General features: G+C 44.1%; 2 protein-coding genes across 2 annotated transcripts in view; one reads left to right on the top strand and one right to left on the bottom strand.

Moving 5' to 3' along the window:
• Window positions 1-1,037: 1,037 nt before the first annotated feature.
• Window positions 1,038-20,937, top strand: part of galnt12 (UDP-N-acetyl-alpha-D-galactosamine:polypeptide N-acetylgalactosaminyltransferase 12) — a 56,529-nt gene continuing 36,629 nt past the window's right edge. Inside the window, exons 1-4 of the mRNA XM_080734731.1 lie at window positions 1,038-1,464; window positions 3,139-3,412; window positions 7,346-7,515; window positions 15,994-16,183. Of these exons, the coding sequence (XP_080590857.1) occupies window positions 1,341-1,464; window positions 3,139-3,412; window positions 7,346-7,515; window positions 15,994-16,183 (758 nt within the window). The 5' untranslated portion in view covers window positions 1,038-1,340. The remainder of the gene's footprint in view (window positions 1,465-3,138; window positions 3,413-7,345; window positions 7,516-15,993; window positions 16,184-20,937) is intronic.
• LOC308292327 (sodium- and chloride-dependent creatine transporter 1-like) lies at window positions 17,233-18,963 on the bottom strand (the record flags this gene model as incomplete). Its single annotated transcript, XM_080734643.1, has 1 exon — window positions 17,233-18,963. Exon 1 carries the CDS (start codon window positions 18,910-18,912, stop codon window positions 17,233-17,235), a length of 1,680 nt encoding a protein of 559 aa, XP_080590769.1. The 5' UTR covers window positions 18,913-18,963.

Below are 20,937 nucleotides of genomic sequence, written 5' to 3'. Positions count from 1 at the left end.
AAATGTTAATACATAATAATGTTATATGAGATACTTCAATGGTTTCCTATGGAAATAAGCTTAGTCTTTTCTAGGATCTCCTTTTAGTTGACCTTGTACCAGTACCAGTGAACTGTACCGTCATGAAACTACCTTTTTCTATGCAAACTTCTAATAAAGTCTTCAATCAGTCAATCAAACAATCAATCAATCAATCAATCAATTTCTCATTCTACTAACCCAATATTCCCCATTTTCAACAGTTTTTTTTAATGCAATGTAAACGTAGGCTATATGTTTTCTCATGCCAATAAAGCTCCTTTGAATTGAAATTTTGAATTGGGTTGACTTTACAGAGTACAGTTTTTAGTTACAACCAAAAAGTCAGTCGTGTGGTGGCATCAGCAGTACTTTTATTTTGAAATCAAACCGGGAAACAGCGTCGACACATTTCTCCTAACTCGACGCTCCCTGTTGAACTTTCTCTCCAAGTTCAAGTAGCTGCGAGCGGCTACATGTAGCCAGCAGTACAGTTCCCTAGACGGCTACAACAAGAGTCCCGTTATACTACAGTACAGAGAGAGAAAGAGAGACGCAGCAGCAACAGTTGGATACAATATGTCATAATTGATGGGAAAACAAACATCGAGGGACCGCAGCGCAGCGCGAAGATTTGAAAAGAAAAACACGTTTTGAAAACTAGTTTAAACTTTAAAGGGACACGATCGGATTCGGAGGTGAAACTTTTTTTTAACAGATTGCTGATGAAGAAGGATCCATCCATGCCGCAGCGAAGACAAGACGCCGCGGCTATTTAAAACCTCCCGTTCGATCTGACCTGGATTACACACTGATAATCTCTGTGTGTGGATATACACACATCACCACACTGCTACTGCTCCTAATCCAGTTAACAATCCTTGTGCCAATGTCCATCATACGTCCACGGGCTCTCAGCGAGACTCAACGCAACGCAGAGAGGCGTGTTCAACTTCTGCCTCAATCAACATAACTCCTTATCAAGATTAACGGTTTTTTGCTGGCTGCCTCCTGTTTGGCTGCATGAACTGAACTTCGCCTCCAATAACGAAAGTTGGCCAGTATCTCAGGCTCAGCCAGCCAGGATTTTTAAACAAAACTGCGTAAAAATGCTGGGTTTTTACGCTTTCCTGTCAAGTGCCAGGCCAGCCCAGGTCGACTGTTATTGTGTGTGCCAGTGTGTGTGGTGAGGGTGGTAGAATGAGTCCTGGGTGTTATTATTGTACTATTGTTGGCAGTGCCAGGAAGACATGATGGAAACGTAACGTTGACTCACCAGCACAGAGGAGGAAGGAAGCGTGTAGTCAGACAGCGAGGCAGCGATGGCAGCAGCGATGTGCGGCCGCAGAACCAACAGACCCAAGCTGCTGCTCCTGCTGGTCGCTGCCACGCTGGTGGGATACCTGCTGCTGCTGAGGCACCACTCTGGGGGGGACACGACCACTGGTAAGGTGCATGGTGGCATTTTTTTTTTTTTTTTACAATTAAGCAAATAAGTAGGCCTGCTCGTGTTTTAGTTTTTAGCCTACTTATAGGAGTATAGTTCACCCCCCAAATTACTTTTTTCATATTGTTTACTTAAGCCAGTGGTTCTTAAGTGTTTTTCAGGGACTCTTTATGTTAAGTTCCTTTCAGTGGTTCTTAAAGTGTTTTTCAGGGACTCTTTATGTTAAGTTCCTTTATGGGGGTCTAAATTGACCCATACAAGTCTGTAGCCCTGAATACATGATGTATTCAGGACTAACAAGTCTGCAACTTTGACAGTGTACAAAATGGAACCAAATGGACCCTAAACGGGTCCATCTGGTTCCACGTGTACACTGTCAAAGTTAAGGGGAGACCTTCAAATGTCAAAGTTTGAGAACCACTGACTTAAACCATGGAGACTTGAGTTCAATAATAGGCCTATGTTTTTTGTATTTGTCACATTAGACAGACATTTGATTAATAGTCAATGTATCCCCATTGATTCCGGATGGGCCAGGACTCACTCATTTTGGGGGTGAACTCCTTTAAGTAACAGTATTGATTGATTGATTGATTGATTGAAGAATGTATTTGAAGTTTGCAATAGAAAAAAGTACAGTTTCATGACAGTACAAATCACTGGTACAAGGTCAACTAAAAGGAGATCCTAGAAAGCCGAGGCTTATTTCCACAGGAACCACACTTTATGTATCTCATATAACATTGAAAGACAGACGGATACAACATAGTACTTTATCTAGGATAATATCAGTTTCAAAAGCATAACATCAAATACAAAGGCAGAAAAAAAAGTAAGTAAGTAAAAGTAAAGGTCCCCTGAATTCAAAATTTACTTGAGTAAAAGTAGGCTACAAAAGTATTTGCATCCACATGTTCTCAAAGTGCTGAAAGTAGAAAGTACTTAGTTACTTTACAAACACTGTCAATAGCCTATACTCTGTTACAAGTAAAAGTCTGGTATTCAAAATGTAGCCTACTTGAGTAAAAATGCAAAGGTATTGGCATCAAGGTCAAGTTCAGGCATAGTTTTACTGAGGTTGCTGCATTTTAGGAACAAGGTTAGGTCTAGACATAGTTTCACAGATGTTACGTTTAGAAATACCTGGTATAGGCTACTTTAGTTTACACCAAGGATCTTCAATGTTTTTAGGCCAAGGACCCCTTAGTTGAGAGAGAGAGATGAAGAAGGGACCCCCCCCCCCCACAACCTTTTCATAGATTCCAAGTTTCATTGTTTGACAGCACGATCATCAGTGTATTTTGGATTCATGTCAATTTGTGTTTTCAGATATTTAACTACTTGAACCGTCAATACTTAATAAACTTTATTTTTGTTTTCACTCTGTACTTAGTCTGTTCTTTTCCCCCTCTACACCAAACCTCTTTGCCGAAAATAGCCGATCTACAAGCTCACAACACCTCGCAGCGCGAGGCGTTGTGAGCTTGTAGATTAGCTATTTTTGGCTAAAGTTCTCAGAATATGGACTCTAGGGTTCAAATCGTTAATATAAAAAAGGAGAAACAAAGTTTCTATCTCATAAATATTTAGACGACCCCTAACTGAGGACCCGCTAGGGGTCCCGGACCCCCTGTTGAAGACCCTTGGTTTACACCTTTCTCTGGACCTGACAGGTGGCGGGGGGGCACACGGGCAACCCGAGGCTGCTGCGCAGCGAGGAGGCGGAGGAGAGGTGGAGGGGAGGAAGGAGCGGCTCAAGAGGCCGGTGTACGAGAAGCCCCCGCTGGACCTGAGCGCCCCGGGGGAGATGGGCGCCGCCGTCAAGCTGGAGCTGAGCGGGGAGGAGAAGAGGAAGGAGGAGGAGGGCATCAAGAAACACCAGATCAACACCTACGTGTCCGACCTGGTGTCACTGCACCGCACGCTGCCAGAGAGATGGAACCCGCTGTGAGTGCATTTTAAAGTGTGCTGTTCTTTTTTTGAGCAGTGTAAACAGCCTCTATGATCGACTTAGTGTGTAGGTCCCAATGTCCCTATGTATGTGTCCCTATGTATGCCAACGTTTCAGAACTCCATGTATGGAAATGTCCCTATGTATGCAGTACCAACGTTTCAGAGCATAATGCCTGGAACTCCATGTATGGAAATAACTAATGTACCCGCAAGACTCCAAAGATCCCATCTGGTCACACAAGACACCATAGAAAGTACACAGAGACCGACATCACCACAGCTGATGTCACATCAGGGACAGAACAGCACATACAAGGAGATATCGTGTGTTTTATAGGCCTATACTGTACAAAAGGGATACATTTACCTCACATTTTAGTATCCTGACGGATGTTTCGAAAGAAACCAGTGATTCACATCCTTTATATCCCGCTAAGACCTCTTAAGGCTGATTCTACAAATGCCGTCTAAATCAGTTAGTTCTCACACTTTCAGGATTTTTCAATTGTATTGTGGAAGTTCTTATGAACGTCTATGGAACTGCGTGTTGGAAAAGTGTGCGTGGTGGTGATGTCCATACTGGCTGACGCCCACAGTGACACATGGTGGCACCCCTGGCCAAACGTTCTTGATTCTCACATGGAGTTGGGGGTGACATCATAGTTGGGTGTGTGTGCTGTGAGTGTCTTATTTTTGGGCCAGTGTCAAGCTTAACCACTTAATCCCCAGGATCCTTAACTCTTCTAGGGGGGAACATTAGCCAAAAATAGCCGATCTACAACCCCACAACCGTGTTGTCACATTGCAATAAGGGTTTGGAACCTTTGAGATTTCCCTCTTAACACATGGGATGCCTAACACGTCCACACACGACGTGATAACTGATAACGATTCCCCCCAGTGGAGTACCGCAGCCCCGTTATCCCATTCAGGGACGTGTTAACTATGGTTACCATGGTAACTGATAGCCCCCGCGTTGCTGTTCCCATGATTCCTCGTGGAATAATACATCCGCAGACTTCCGGCTCCCATTGAGTTGTATACATCCTGGCTGCAGAAACATTGATATCTCTTGTTTTCCCATATCGCCCATTTGTTCAAAACAGCCTGTTTTCTACGGACCATAACGTACCCACGGATCCTCAAGGTTGTATTTTTGAGCGGTGGTCACAACGCTCCTATACGTGGCCGTGTGTGTGGGTCTGTCTGTCTGTTTGTCTGTTTGTCTGTCTGTCTGTCTGTCTGTCTCCGGGTATGTAGCCTGCAGTAACCTTTTCTGACCACACAGGGGGCGCTGTTGTTCAGGATAGGCCAGGCATAGGCCAGGCACACTCACACACAAACACACACAGGGGGCACACACACACACACACACACACACACACACACACACACACACACACACACACACACACACACACACACCACCGCTCAGTTCACACGAGTGTGATTTTTTCTTCTCTGTGTGAAAGTTAAGACTTTTGGCAGTCGTAGACGGGAACACACAACACCTGCACAGTGTACACAACAACTGATTTTCGGCACCACCGAAAATCTGGTAAATCGAGTGATGAGTTTTTTACCGCATGCGACAAGACGCACAAATCGAACTGGGTTCGATCGAGAAAAAAAACGCACAGCCGCAGCCACTCGTCGCATGGCTAATTCGGATCCGGTGTGCATGAGGTCGTAGAGAATCATTGTTTTCTTAAAATAAAATGAAATTGTCAGTTTTCTCCGTGCGGATAAACGTGCCTGTGTGCAAAGCCCTTAAGACTAGATGGTTTAAGTTGTTAGTAGATCTTCTAGGCCTACATTTGCTTCAGTTTCTCCCAGAATGATACCCTTAAAGATGCAGTAGGGGGAATAGATTTTATTACATTGTATTTTCCCTAGACAGTTTGACAAAGGAAAGACCTGAATAAGTGAGTGGACACAATGAATTTGACCTAGATTTCTCATCAAGATTTGGGGGCGGCCGGCCATAGCTGAATGGGTATTATTGAGTGTGGCTGTGAAGCAGAAGGTCCCGGGTTCGATTCCCTGGCAATGTGTCCAGGTGTCCCTGAGCAAGACACTTAACCCCGGCCCCTAACTGCTTTTTTTTGTCAGGCTAACTGATTTGTGTTGCTTCAGAACGCTTTGTTTCTCCTGAACAGACATCTCCTCCACTTTCACTTTAGTAGAACATTGACTGTTTGAAGGTGTCATTTTAGTTGTGTGGTGTATGATGACTAAATGAGGGCCATAAACAAGAAAAAAACAAGTCTCCTTAAGTTGTTGCTGTTCTTGGTTGAGGTATTTTTACTGTACACTTTGCATAATGCTGTACTTGAAATGAGTCCTCTGCGTTTACACATCCTATATTAGGACCAGTGAGCGCTATTTTGGACCACTTAAACCCCAATCTGGGAACCCGTTCCCATTCATACTCGTAGCCTTTATCAGCTAGTTGTTTTAGAGAGAGAGACGCCTATGAATTCAAAACATTATTCTGGCCCTAACACTGTCGTCTATCTGTCTGTGTCAAAGTTTGTTATTTGACATGGGAAATGTCATCTCTTCAATATCTTAAAGTAGAATCTCGGAGGAGTGCTTTTTGGAAATGACTGCTTAAAGTAATTTGTGTGTAGTGAGCGGTGCTTTGATTCATGAGTTAATTTCATTAAGCGTCCCGCGAACCTTGGCCAATGTGACCCTAGTGACTCGGTGAGTGATCGTGATCGGCCGATAATGCCTCTATCGGCTTTGATCGGTATCGGCTTTGCTGATCTACAAGCTAGATCAGCTATTTTCACAATATTTATCTGTGGGACTGAATGTAACCTCAGCTTCAACTCCTACAAGTTGAATTGGATACAAAAGGACCTCAGCCTGCAATCTCCTAATGTTTATACTTAATATACAATGTCAATGTTTTGTAAGAAGAATCATTATATATAAATGCTGCTACAGTAACACAATAAATAGAAGAATGTATGGATTTGATGGTGTGATCGGGAACATCGGTATCGGCAGATACCAGTTGATCGATCCAGTTGATCGGTGATCGTATAGGCCCCAAAAATTGCAATCGGAGCACCTCTAGTCCAGACCCACAGGTTGAGAACCACTGTCCTAACACCCAGGGGTGAGATGCCATGTGCTCGGTTGGGCTCGGGCTCGGCGAGCCCAGACTTCTTTTTTTCAAGCTGCACGTACGCACGCCCCACATGCACGCACACACGACACGTGTGTGCACGCACGTCGTCAAGTTGTGTGACGGCACGGTCAGCATGAACACTTCAGTCCCCCTACCTGGCTAGCTGCTTTGCATAACAATACTCGGGTAGGCAGTTCTCACCTACATCCTCATTTACACTTGTACGCGGCCAGCAGCACATTCGCCTTGCATTCTTTGCAGACATTTGGCTCCTTTCGGAACCTCTCCCTCCGCTATGCAGCTCCGAGATAAGCTTCCCCACTCTTGTGAACCACAATCGTTTGCGTTGCGGGGAAGCTCAGCCGTTCTTCTTCTTACCTTTTGTGAAAATCTCATCTGTTTACTTCACAGTGGAAGAAAAACGAAGCAGTGTGTTGTTTTGTCAGAGCTGCATGCATAGCGCAGGGAGAGTTCCGAAAGTGTCTATGATTGTAAAGTAAATTCTATATGTAATATGTAAAGTTATTTTATATTTCATGTAAAAAATACATTAATTGAAACACATTAATTGAAACTAATTAACAATGTAACTAAATAATAAGAAATATAATTAGGCTACATTAAAAATGTTGTGATGTTGAATACAGTATTTCAACTAGCACCGCGCGGCAGGCATGCGTGCACACATGCGCGTGCGTGACGTGACGTCATGAATTTAGAGGGGCACCACTTCTAAAATCCATATCACACCACTGCTAACACCCTCCTCCCTCCTCCGTGTCCAGATGCAGGGAGCTGCAGTACGACTACAGCTCGCTGCCCACCACCTCGGTGGTCATCGCCTTCTACAACGAGGCCTGGTCCACACTGCTGAGGACGGTCCACAGCGTGCTGGAGACGTCCCCGGACGTCCTGCTCAAGGAGGTGGTGCTGGTGGACGACTACAGTGACAGAGGTGTGGACACACAGAACCATAGACATAACGTATCGTCGTTGTCGGGTGGAAACCTTGTATGTCCAAAACCTTCCGTATTTTTGGTGTTATTTTAATGACGATTTAAAATAGTGAAAATAGCAGATCTACAAGCACACAACGCCTCGCAACGCTTGTAGATCAGCTATGTTCACTACTTTTGTGCGACCCTTTTGTATGATGAAGTAGGGATTTAAGATTTGTTTTGGGGCTTTTATGCCTTTATTGACAGGACAGTTAGACTGACAGGAAATGGGGGGAGAGATGTGGAGTGACATGTGGCAAAGGTTGTCCGGATCGGGAATCGAACCGGCGACGCCGCCAGGCATCCATGCCTATGTGGCAATGCCTAAGTGGTATACGAGTTACGAGATACGAGTTTTCTGTCTGACAGTGACGATTATGTTGACAGCCTATCAGCCACTTGATTGAATGATTGATTGTTTGAATACTTTATCCGTCAAAAATGTAAACAGCACGAGTACAGTCCCACATTAAGGCTAAAAGAATAACACAAAAACAGTCCTGAGGACCTGTTTCCACTATGTATTCAATTCCTCAAAATAGCATGAAGAATTTACACAATAATACATGTCATCAACAAATTCAAACATGATACAGTATGTACAAAAGAGATGGGAAATGTACAATTACCTGCCCTTGTAGTCTCCTGATAGATGTTTTTTATTTTTATTTTCAGAATAGTTTTGAAATAAACCAGCGTTAATGGATGGTATCAGGGCATTCCACATTTTGATGGCAGAGTATAATGCATTTAATAATACATTTTATTTGTAATGCACTTTTCATTCAAGGAATCCCAGAGTGCTATATTGCAGAATAAACACATAAATCAATAATCAATAACATTAGCAGGGTTTAAAAGCAGAAAAAAGCTGATCATTTAACATGCAAAGGCCTTCCTAAATAGAAACGTTTTTAGGCCTGTATTAAGAGAGTTCAGAGTCTGCGGTGCTCTTAATTCAATGGGAAGGATGTTCCATAGACCTGGTGCAAATGTTGCTTTTCAGGATTCCAGTTCAAAAATGGCAAAAAGGTATTTAGGATCCCAAATCAAAAATAGCAAAAATTAGCAGATCTACAAACTCAAAACGTGTTGAGCTTGTAGATCGACCATTTTCTTTTTGTTGTTATTGCGACCGTCAGGGAGCAGTTTACTATGAAAACCTCCACCGGCCGTCCGTCCGTCCGTCCGTCCGTCCGTCGGTCACACGTCACACGTCACACCTTTGCCCTGCTCATATCTCCGCATCAGTATGACATCACACCACATGAGTACACAAACCTTTGTGTACGTTGCTGTGGCAACAGTCTGTTGTTGCTGGTCTGTTAGTGTACGTTAGCAACCACCTTAGCAACCATGGTTTTACCCTAGCAACCAACTGTTTACCCTAGCAACCAACTGTTTACCATAGCAACCATGTTTTTTTACCCTAGCAACCAACTGTTTACCATAGCAACCAGATACGCAGAGCAGGGATCTCCATATATGGGCATAAACAGGTGACATCACACTGATGTCAGATACTCAGAGCAGGGATTTCTCCATAATATATGGGCATAAAAGGGATTCTGTTAGGGATCTCCATATATGGGCATAAAAGGGATTCTGTTAGGGATCTCCATATATGGGCATACAAGGGATTCTGTTAGGGATCTCCATATATGGGCATAAAAGGGATTCTGTTAGGGATCTCCATATATGGGTATAAAAGGGATTCTGTTAGGGATCTCCATATATGGGCATAAAAGGGATTCTGTTAGGGATCTCCATATATGGGCATAAAAGGGATTCTGTTAGCTGTTAGTGATCTCCATATATGGGCATAAAAGGGATGCTGTTAGGGATCTCCATATATGGGCATAAAAGGGATTCTGTTAGGGATCTCCATATATGGGCATGAAAGGGATTCTGTTAGGGATCTCCATATATGGGCATAAAAGGGATTGTATCCCAGATGATGCCCTGTTAGGAGATCCACACTAACAGAATCCATATATGGTCCTACCGACAGCTGCTATAAGCCAACCCTGGCGATAAGGTCTGAGTCGAAGAAATGCTTCTTTCCTGGCAAGAATTGCCCCTTTATACTGTAGGGCTCGTTTGTGTATTGTATGACATCACGCCACATCATCGGCTGAGGACTGTGTGATGTCATCATATCTCCATATATGGAGACATAAGTTGCTCATGCCCAAATATGGGCTGGTGAGGTCAGACTTAGTGTGATGCGTAGGTTATCTCCATATATGGAGATTCAACTTCAATGAGTAACCATGGCAAACTGTCAACTGCCCGTATGTCTTGATAATTGGTAAAACAAACTTTTGGCCTATTAGTGGAGATAAGCAACCAACGGTCGCTTATCTCCCGATTAGGGAGTCTTACTGGTTTTAGTTTTTTTTTTTTGCTTGTTTACTTTTGGACTTAATCACTCAAATGATCAGCGGTAGCCAATGCAGTATCTAGGTGTATCTATGGACAGAAGGGGTCAGGGGGATGGATGGATGGATGGATGGGCTGGTAGGCAAGTGGGCAGGTGAGCAGTCTGATACAGGAGACTAAGGTACAGTAGACACTGACTGGCACGCAATCTGATCCATTTTAACCGTCTAGAAGATGAAGCTGACAGTCTCGACATGCACACTAGTCAGATGAGATGTGTGACACACACTGTAAGACACTGTTAGTAGATATTGTTGTTTTGATGATGTAGATATTGATGTTTATTATTATTGTAAGAAACTTTTATGCAACATTCTTGCATGGCGAAGTAGGGCATTCGTTTGCAAAAAAAAAAAAAGATTGTTGAAATATGGAGATACAAGGTTTCTGCCCGACACTGCGATGGCATATGCAAAACTCCATCATAACTGCAGGAACCACGTGGTTGGTTGACAGAGTATTGTAAGACTAGTCCGCCTAATGTTGACTTAACAGCCTTTAGCCACCCCATTTGTCTGTAGCCTTAGAGACTTTGTTGTACAATGAATAGTTAAAACAGCCGATCTACAAGCTCACAACTCGTCACATCGTGGCGAGTTGTGAGCATGTAGATCTGCTATTTTCACAATTTCTTGTAACATTTTGCAAATGTTTTACATTTTTGGAAAACCTTTTGATAATTCTCACCTATACAGTATAATGGCATGCCCCAAAAAATAGGGAACCCCGAGTTTGAAATCTTTAATCAGGCTTTCAAATTCAGTAATTTTCTCTGTCAGACTGCGAAGTAATTAAAAGCATTTACGGTAGTTTGTCAGTCAGAGAAAATAACTGTTGGGGCGTCACTCGCATATATTTTTTTTACTTGCTCACACTGGTCCTAAAGGTGTATTCAGTGATAATGAAAGTGGCCGGGGGTCATCTTGTCCCTTACTGGCCTTACAGTGTGGAAATGTTTAGTTTTTTATAGATTTTTGACACCATTATAATGTTCTCGTTTTGATCATTAGACCCAATCACTGAATATTGGTAGGCCTACGTCTCCAGCTTCAGGATATGTATGATACTGATTTACTACCAGACTGTGGCATTTTATGAGTTCAGTAGTTTACAATCTAGACATTTAGCAGACGTTCTTAATTCAGAGCGACTGTGGTTCTCAAAACTTTAATTTTGACCTTCATAACATAACTATGGCCATTACTCTACCCTGATTGGTCGAGGACTGGCTGGCCACCTCTGAAAACGGAATCTAGCTATGCTCGTAACACGGGCCATGATGGAAGTCCTTATATGGTCAGCACACATTCTAGTGAGGAGAATGAATGGAAAATGTACCAATTCTATTTTTATTTGAATGAAATGCAATCACTGAATATACCTTAAATGATCTTGGAACATAAGTGTGAGTTTGTGTGTGCGCGCGCACGTGTGCGTGTGTGTGCATGCGCACACGGGACGCACGCAAAATGTCCTCATAAAAATGGACAAGCTGCGTCTGCTGCATTCTTCCGAGACAGTTTCATAGGCATGGCAGCCATATTGACATGAAATAGCAGGGTAAACACAGGTGTTTCTAACGATACCACCTGTAATTAAGGCTCCATTCCATTTGGAGCAGAGCGGCGGCAGAGACTTCTTTTTTTTCCCCCAGTGAGCCGACATGGCAGGACAATAACACTCAAGACTCTCGTTTGACCTGAATGGAATGCAGCCGTAATTACTTTCAATGAAAGCATGCAAAATTGATGCAGCAGCACCAGTCTGGACCGTTGACTATATTCCCCATTGTAATCATTGCTATATAGAGCAGGGTTTCTCAAAGTGGGTGCCATGGCACCCTAGGGTGCTGTGACGCAAGTCCAGGGGTGCCTCAGAATGCCTTGATAAATATTTGGAATTTCATCACTATGACTTCAGTTTAACCACTTATACTGGATACTATGACCTGAGTTGCACTGTACTTTGTGTACTTTCTGTAGGCTGAAAAAGATCGCCCCAAATCTCTTCACCAAAAATAGAAGATCTACAAGCTCACAGTGATGCATTTGAGCTTGTAGATCGGCTATTTTGGTGAATGTTCAATGTTCCCCCAGAATAGGGATGCTGGGGTTTAAGTGGTTAACGCCAAGTATAAAGGTTTTTCTTCGATCTTTCCTGATGTAAAGGTTTACATATTTGACATAAATGTAAGGTAACAATGTATTTCATGGGTGCCGTGGATGAAAAGGTTATTTAGAAGGGTGCCCTGAGGCAAAAATGTTTGAGAACCACTGCTATAGAGCTCTTATAGATGTAGTGAAAATAGCAGATGTGCAAGCTCACAACATGACGCAAAGTGACGCGTTGTGAGCATGTAGATGTGCTATTTTTCGCTAGTTTGGGTCCCGGGCAGACATACAGTAACATTTTTTTTGGGGGGTCGAGCTAAAACCTTTGGGAACCACTGCAGTGTAGAGCAGACCTTTTGGAAATTAAGTACCATGTCAACATTAAAGGAGTAGTTCACCCCCAAAATAATTCTATTCCTCTTTTCTATTGATTACTCATGCCATTGAGACTAGAGTTCTATAATACTTTTTTGTATTTGTCGCATTCCTAAGACAATAATTTGATTGCAATAAACCCCCATTGATTCCAGATAGGGACATCCAGAATCAATGGGGTAACTGTACTATTTTTGTCTTAGGAATGCGACAAATACCAAAACATATTATTGAACTCACGTCTCCATGGTATGAGTAATCAATAGAAAAAGGTCATTTTGGGGGTGAACTACTCCTTTAAGTCTAAATTACTTTCAGGAAAGTATCTCTAGTAAGATTATGAACCATCTAACAAAAGCCTCAACTTTAAATCCCTTTTTAATATAGAATATAAATTTACATTTAAAATATAAGTTGCTTCCCCTGTAGGCTCTGTCACATTTGTAATTTATATCTGATTAGAGACGCGAGGTGATTTAAAATGCAGTAAGGATGTCTAGCACTCTCTCATTACAAATTAAAATCATTATGTAATTGCGTTTTCCTAACCCCCTCAATCCAGGATCTGTGTTGTTTCAGATAGGTCATGTCTCACCTACTGTAGACACAGGATCTGACACAAACTTTTACCTGATGGTCAAGATTCAATTTATCCCTTGAGCAAGCAGGCAGGCTCTGGTAATAATGTTCAGCGCTTGCACAGGAAACCAGGTCCAAATCCGTTGTAGAAGAGGAAGGTTAGGTTACATAGTGCAGCTCCAGCGCTTTTCCATCAAGAAATGTATTTTAATGTTGTGTTTTTTATCGTCCGTAGAGACATTTATTTTGCAGCCGTTATATTTTATGAGGCTGAGAAAAATCTTTCACATCTAGGGTAGCCTCGCGTAGCCAGGCTTACTCATCTGCGAAGAGAAAAGCCTAGGAGAGCTATGAAGCAGAAAGAGTTCTATGATGTGGGGCTGAATTTTCCCGGAAGTTGTCTTATTTTCACAGTGCGGTGACCCTAAACTTATTCCCAGCTGCAAAAAAATCTGTTCTACTTCTCCCACTCGCAATAAGCAATATACCGTACAAACAAAAACATCGATTCGGACAACGTTACACCTATTAAGGGCGACACTCTATTTGTGTGTGTTTCGCTGGCCGCTGGGGGATGTAAACAAGACTGCAACGCATGACGTAACTTCCGTTAAACGTAGCACTTCCGCCAGTTATATTGTGCCCAGGGTGCTTCTAGGGTTGAATACTAGGAAATTATTTTCACAATTCCGGTTCCTTAACAATTCCTTCTTTACGGTCAGATTCCTTAACGGTCCCCCCTAACGAATCATTTTAGGGGGTTCCCTTTTCCGGTCCATTCGGTTCCAATTGTACATTGAGTTATGGTGGTCCTTGAAATGTAAAAGTTTGAGAACCACATAACCAGCTCTGACAGTGTGAGAAAACCCGGTTCCAGAAACGGCTAAATGTGATGGAACCGATTCCATCGTTCCTCAAAGCTGGATCCGGTTCCTTTGATTCCTCAGGTTCCGGGATCCCAACCCTGATGGAAAGATTATTATATTCCATATGAATAGACGTTTCCCCCAAAATGATTGAATTCACTCCCACACAATAAATGAGACCACACAGTGTAAGTCCGGTTTTTCTCTTACTGTATATTAAATCAATGAGCATACAGAATAGATGTCCAGTGGTACAGTACAATAAATGTTTCTCTTTTCTTTCTCAATCTGAATCTGAATACAATGTAACATCAATTTACAAATATACTTCAGTAGGCACAGGGAAAATAGATTTGTCAAGCATTCATTGGACAGTTAAACATAACAATAGATGTTTTCCTTGTCTTGGGCCCAGTAGCAGAAGGACAAGGCCAGATTGGCATTATCCAATTCGTTATCCTGTCCTGGGCATTATGACCTGATTGACATCCTGCAGTGGAGACATTCTCATCACGTGCATTAGTTATCAGATCAAAACAAAATAACCTTGTCACTTGTAACACTGAAGTTGGTGTTTTAAATATAATAGATATTAAAATGGTTTTAACCCAACAAACCCTATGATGTGGCTCTCACTGAGTCTTGTTTGTGTGTTTAAGATAACGGGTAGAGGAAAGCAAACTCTGGTATGGAATTACACACAACTGCCTCGCAGCTACGCCCATGAAAGCACACACTCTCACTCGGGTACACACCTCTATACACACATAACCCTTTGTTTTAGTAAGACGTACACTCATAAATGTACATACACATACTGTACAGTATGTCGCCTCTCTCAGGTGGAAACATCATATGTTCAAACATTTTCAGGATTCAAATTCAAAATCATAAAAATGTGCAGATCGTCAAGCTCGAAACGCGCCACAATTGAGGATATACTACTTTTGATGCTTTTGTGTGACAATGGAATTTGATCAAGAGAGAAACATTCATCATTCAAGAACTCGTACTGTATGTTCTTTTTTACCAGCTCAGTGGTCTCAAGTGGTTAGAGTGTCACCCCCGAGATTTGGACGTCGGAGTTCAATCCCCAGCCGGGTCGTATCATACCAAAGACTATAAAAAATCAAACCTCGGTTCGAAGTGGAGCGGTGAATTTGAGCAGCTGTACCCTATGTGAGTGAGTGAGTGAGTGAGTAAACTGTGCCTGTGAGTGAGTGGTGAGTGTGCCTGGCCTGCACAAAACAGCGCCCCTCCTTTAACTAGTGTGTTGTGTGTGGCCACTCAAGGTATTGCCAGGCTACGGACACGGCCAGCCAGCCACCCAGCCACACAGCCACCCACGGACATACCCACGGACATACCTGTCTATTGGGAGCGCTTTCACCGCTCCAAAAATGGGACCCAATGCCTCCATGCTTGGCACTCAGTATCAAGGGCTTAAGTCCTTGCAATATACTAAGATGCCTCACATTACAGAAACAGGAGATGGGCTCCTGACCTATGGGCCACATGGCTCAGCAAGGTTACTTACTCAACTCACTTACTTTTACACAATGTGCACAAGAGTAAACATTTTAGATGTTTGGGGGTTCCTCAGCATTCAATAACCGTAACAAAGAATTAAGTTGGTATAAAAAAATTGCTAAAGTACTGTATATACATTAGTCATAGCACACTTTGAGATGCTCGAAGGTGCTGCGTTCATGGTTCCTACTACATATCCGTCTGTGTAAACAGAATGTCCACAAGGATCCGTTTAGAAATCATCGCTGTCGGGCAGAAACCTTATCTCCATAATCTAAATCTAATTCTAATAATTCTATTCTTTTTTCATAAATTAAGTTTACAGTCATACAGAGCATTGATTAGGCATTACTGTGGATTACACTCTTATCTATCTATCTCTCTGTTTCACTCTCTCACACACACACACACACACACACACACACACACACACACACACACACACACACAAAAGCACAAACGCCTACTATGTAAATGCCGCCTCTCTAATCTGATGACATATTTCTCCTGGTCGCATTTCCTGCTGCTGCAGCTCACCTGAAGGAGCCGTTGGAGAACTACATCGCAGGCCTCAGGAAGGTGCGTCTGGTCCGAGCCACCAAGAGGGAAGGGCTGGTTCGAGCCCGCCTGCTCGGGGCGTCCATCACCACGGGGGACGTGCTGACCTTCCTGGACTGTCACTGCGAGTGCCACGAGGGCTGGCTGGAGCCCCTGCTGCACAGGTGGGGAAACCCCGTTACTGTCACGAGGGGAGGCTGGAGCCCCTGCTGCACAGGCGGGGAAACCCTGTTGCAGTGCAGGCAGGGTTGGGGCTCAAAACGGGGACACAAACTTTCAGCAGCTTTTTATGAGGTTTCCCCTGGGTGTTAAATTTCAAACATTTAGTACATATTATTACACCCTTTTAGAAACACATTGGTGAAGACATTTCTTGGTAACGATTTAGTTCCAAGATATGTCAAATATCTGAGCGGTGCTATTTATTTCTTCCACATTTTTAGAGCTTCAGATTTTGTTCAAACTTCAACTTGTTCAGTTTTACACAGTTATGTGTGCTTGTACTTTTTTCGTTACAATCTTTTATACTTTTTGTGATGAATTTTTTTGAGTGAATTCCTTTTTTAATAAATCTTTTTATCACACAATTTTAGCCCTAACCCATTTTTCACCCAGTGCCAATAGCCTAAGCTGTAATCCTGGGCGCTGCTCTCCCCCTGCCAACCTGGGGAGGGCATCGAACTGAGCTCATGCTTCCTTCCTTCCTTCAACCCCAAAGTCCATTGAGTTCAATGAACTTTTGGCCAAGAAAAACCTTTGCCCTGCATTTTTCACATCAACCTTTTATAGTGCCACCAGAAGGCAGACTTATATAAAACTTTTTTTTTTAATATTACTCAAAAATCACACAAATCAGTACACAGGATCTCTATAGTCAAGTCATGTGATCAAGTCACGACACATAGGCATCTCCTTGTATGAGCCCTTCTGTCCGTGACGATAGTTCCGTGTTCATACGGACATATCACTGTTTTCATAAACGGAACAGCACTCTTCATTTGTATGGTATACTCTTCCCATACTATACAACAGTGGTCCTCAACGTGGGGTCCAGGGACTCTCTGGGTTCCTTTTTGGATGTCTAAATTTGACCCTTACAAGAATGTAACTCTGTTTTGTATATTGTCAGAGTTAAGGGGAGACCTTGACATTTTAAAGTTTGAGAACCACTGCTCTACAATACGGAACACACACACAATGCTCTTGCCCGGGCCTAAACAACACTCTCGTCCTCCATCCATCCATCCATCTTGTCCTCTGTCGCCCGGGACGGAGCCGGCAGAGAGCTCATGTCCGTGTCTGGAGACATGTCCTGGTCCCGGTGATGAGGACCCCACACAGGAGCGGTCAGACGTACCCAGCGCTTCTTCAGCGTGCCTTCGGCGCGGCAGAGCTTGTAGAGCAGGATAGCGGGCATACACAATACCGAGGACAGTGAAAGGCACCAGCCGATCATCTGGCCCCACCACGGATACACGTACGTCTTGTTGTAGGTCAAGGGCGTGTAGTCAATCAGGTAGAACAGGAAGACTCCCAAAGAGATGCAGGGGCTGAGGAAGGACCAACAGCATTTCATGAACCATGCCAGCCATGGTCTGTAGCCGATCATGCGAGCAACGTCGTCCATGAAGCGATCGGCTCCGTAGACCCAGGCCACCACTATGCATTGCCACGATGCCTGCCAGAGCAGCGTAATTCCAGAGACGGCATAGTAGTCATACAGCAGGAACACATACATACCCCCCTGGGTTATCATGGTGAGGCCGATGATGAAGCACAGCAAAGAGTAGAGCGCCGCCACTATCTCCCGTCGGTAGCGATGGTCGAATCTCTTTGGAAGCACGTCCAGCAACCCCGTTAAGAACCCTTCGACGAGCGCAAACTGGCTGCCCACTCCCAGCAGTATCAGCATGAAGAAGAACAACGCGGCCCAGATGGGCGCTCCGGGCATCATTGTCGCGGCTTTGGGGTACGCTATGAACGCCAGCCCCGGGCCCCCCGCGGCCACCTCAGAGATACCGACTCCCTGTTCTTTGGCCATGAATCCCAGTACGGCGAAGACAACGAACCCAGCCAAGAAGCTGGTCCCGCTGTTTACCAGGGACAGAATGTAGGTGTCTCTGTAGCAGTTATAGTTGAATGGGTTGTAGCTGCCCAGAGCACTCAGGGTTCCCATTCCGATGGAATAGGAGAAGAATATCTGAGTCGCCGCGTCGATCCAAATCTGCACCTCGCCCACTTTGGACCAGTTGGGGTTGAGGTAGTACACAATGCCTTCGTAAGCTCCGGGAAGCGTGAGTCCTCTTCCCAGCAAGATGACGAGAATCACATAGGGGAAGCTGGCCGTGAAGTACGCGACCTTGCCGGCGGACTTGACTCCTTTCCATATGATGAAGTACACGATGACCCAACAAGCCAGCAGACACAACGCCAGCTCCCAGCTCAGCGCACCGGGTTGATCCAAACCGCCGGAGATGCCGCCCAGCATCTTGTTCTCGAAGAACTCGGTAACGGGCTCAACGCACGTTGCCGTGTTCCACTCGTTTCCGCAGTGGCTCCAGGGGAGGGCGGACCAGGTGAAGGTAGAGGCCAAGGATACGATGAAGTAGTAGAACGCCCACGCTATGATGATGATGTAGTAGGTGTTTAAAAGAAACACGAGCACCATGGTGGCGTAACCCAGACCGCTAAACAGAGGAGCGATGTTCCACGTCTTGACGCCTCCTGCCTTCATGAACTGACCCACGGCTATCTCCAGGAAGAAGATGGGAATGCCCGCCAGGAACACGCACAGCACGTAGGGGATCAGAAACGCTCCTCCGCCGTTCTTGTAGCACAGGTAGGGGAAGCGCCACACGTTGCCCAGGCCCACGGCGAAGCCCGTGCAGGTCATGACGAAGTCCAGCTGTCGGGTCCACGTCTGCCTCGCGGGGACAGCGTCGGCCTGCACTGGTGGTGTCTTCTTCGTCACCAGAACCTCCTCCAAGCCATGTTTCTCCAGGCCCTGTTCCTCCATCCTCTTTCACCAAATAACTGCTTATTACTTACTGGGAATGTAACCCAAAAAACTTTCTCTTTGGGTCTGGGGACACAATCCGGAGAAAATCCTGTCTAAAGATGTGATTTATTATTGGAGTGGGCGGCGCGATTCGGCCGTTAGCGCGAATACGGCCCGTGGATGGCCGAGTCTAAGTCCCGGCCAAGGATGGACGTCTAGACCGGGGCTTCGTTGAGGCCTCCGATAAAATAATTCATTTTATTAAATATCCCGGACATGTTCGGGATAGGCACCCTGGAATACGTCGCGCCGCCTACAATGAACATTTGGTGAACATTGGGGGGGGGTCTAAACTTTATTTTAAACCATTTTCAATGGAATAAATCGTCGGAGCATCTAGCGTCTCTCGTTGGTGAGCGCTGGGCGAGCCGGGACCACCCACGTTGCTCCAAGCAGCTCGGGGTAAGTAAAATAGCAAATAAATATTGTTTTTGATCCAGAATATCCCGAACATGTTCGGGATAGGCACTAAAAGGGTTAAGACAAGACAGTAATATGGGCGCAGAACTTAAAGCCATACTGTGTAAGATGCCCAACTAGTGGTCATTAGCCCTATAGCAAACCGCGGTCGCGTCCGCGTCTTTCGGACGTTTTTCGTACCTTCAGACCCCCGCGTCTGCCTCCACCTCGCTGAGATCTATCTTTTAAGGGGTCCCTTGTTCCTGTGCGTTCAGTAATTCCAGAGATACGGACTCCTTCACCCTGCCTGGTAGGCGAAATTACCTAGAGAAGGGATGGTACAAACGGGCGACAACAAATATGGCTGCCATAGCGACCCCACTTCAAGATGCGCTGTGATTGGCCGGCAGTTGTATAACCCTCGCTGTGATTGGCCGGTAGTGTGATTACGCAATTTTGGCGCGAGATCCGGTCCACGGCAAGGATCTCAGTTTACATACAGAGAAGGCTTTACAGGCTGAAATTCACGGCGCGGATCTTCTAAAACTTTTGTGATTTAATAGTTAGGAGAATTTTAAGATTTGTTTTATAAAAAAAGTTACATAGTACAACTTTAAATGTTTAATAAAGTTAATATCTCAATAATTAAAAATATATTTAATAGAATAATCGAATTGTATTTTCAAAACGAATAGTGGTTTACAAACCGTTTAGTCGGATAACCGAATACACGCGCACATCCCTATGAGTTAGCCAGACCAATCAAACACTTCGATTCTGTTGATTTGTCCATGATGTCATAGACACCGAGGCCTCCGATTGGTTTGCCGTGATTTAGAACGTGTTTAGCCAATAAATTAGTACCGACCAATCAAACACTTATTTGTTCATGATGTCATAGACACAGGCACAGACCAATCAAAGAATGTGTTTAGCCAAAAGAATAGTACGTCATAGACACAGAGGCCTCCGATTGGTTTGCTTGTCTGTCTTTAGTCAGAAAATTAGTACCGACCAATCAAACGCTTATTTGTCCATGGTGTCATAGACACAGAGGCACAGATCAATCAAATAATGTGTTTAGTCATAGACACAGAGGCCTCTGATTGGTTTGCCAGTCTGTCTAGCCAAGAAATATCTACCATCCATGTTATGAATTGGCCAAAGAGAACAGACCATTTGAATTTGAATTTCAAGATTGTATGAGATGAATATTACCCATAACAGGAGAAAGAAACAATGTGGGCTTGCTCGTGACTATATTCTGCAGCGTGCTAACTGTCATACGAAGCTTAACCAATACTCCAGCTAACACCACTCCCAGATGTTTTTCCGCCAAAGGCCCTACCTTTGTACTGTCTGCGGCGGAACTTGGTAAATTAATAATGAAGATAACCTAGTGTTCTCTACTTTCAGGCGAGCCCACAATTAGGAATAAAAGAAAATCTATGAAATTCCATT

This window comes from Nannobrachium achirus, assembly GCF_963921795.1.
Source record: "Nannobrachium achirus genome assembly, chromosome: 10".
Taxonomy (NCBI): domain Eukaryota; kingdom Metazoa; phylum Chordata; class Actinopteri; order Myctophiformes; family Myctophidae; genus Nannobrachium; species Nannobrachium achirus.
This window is presented reverse-complemented; position numbering and strand designations above follow the sequence as displayed.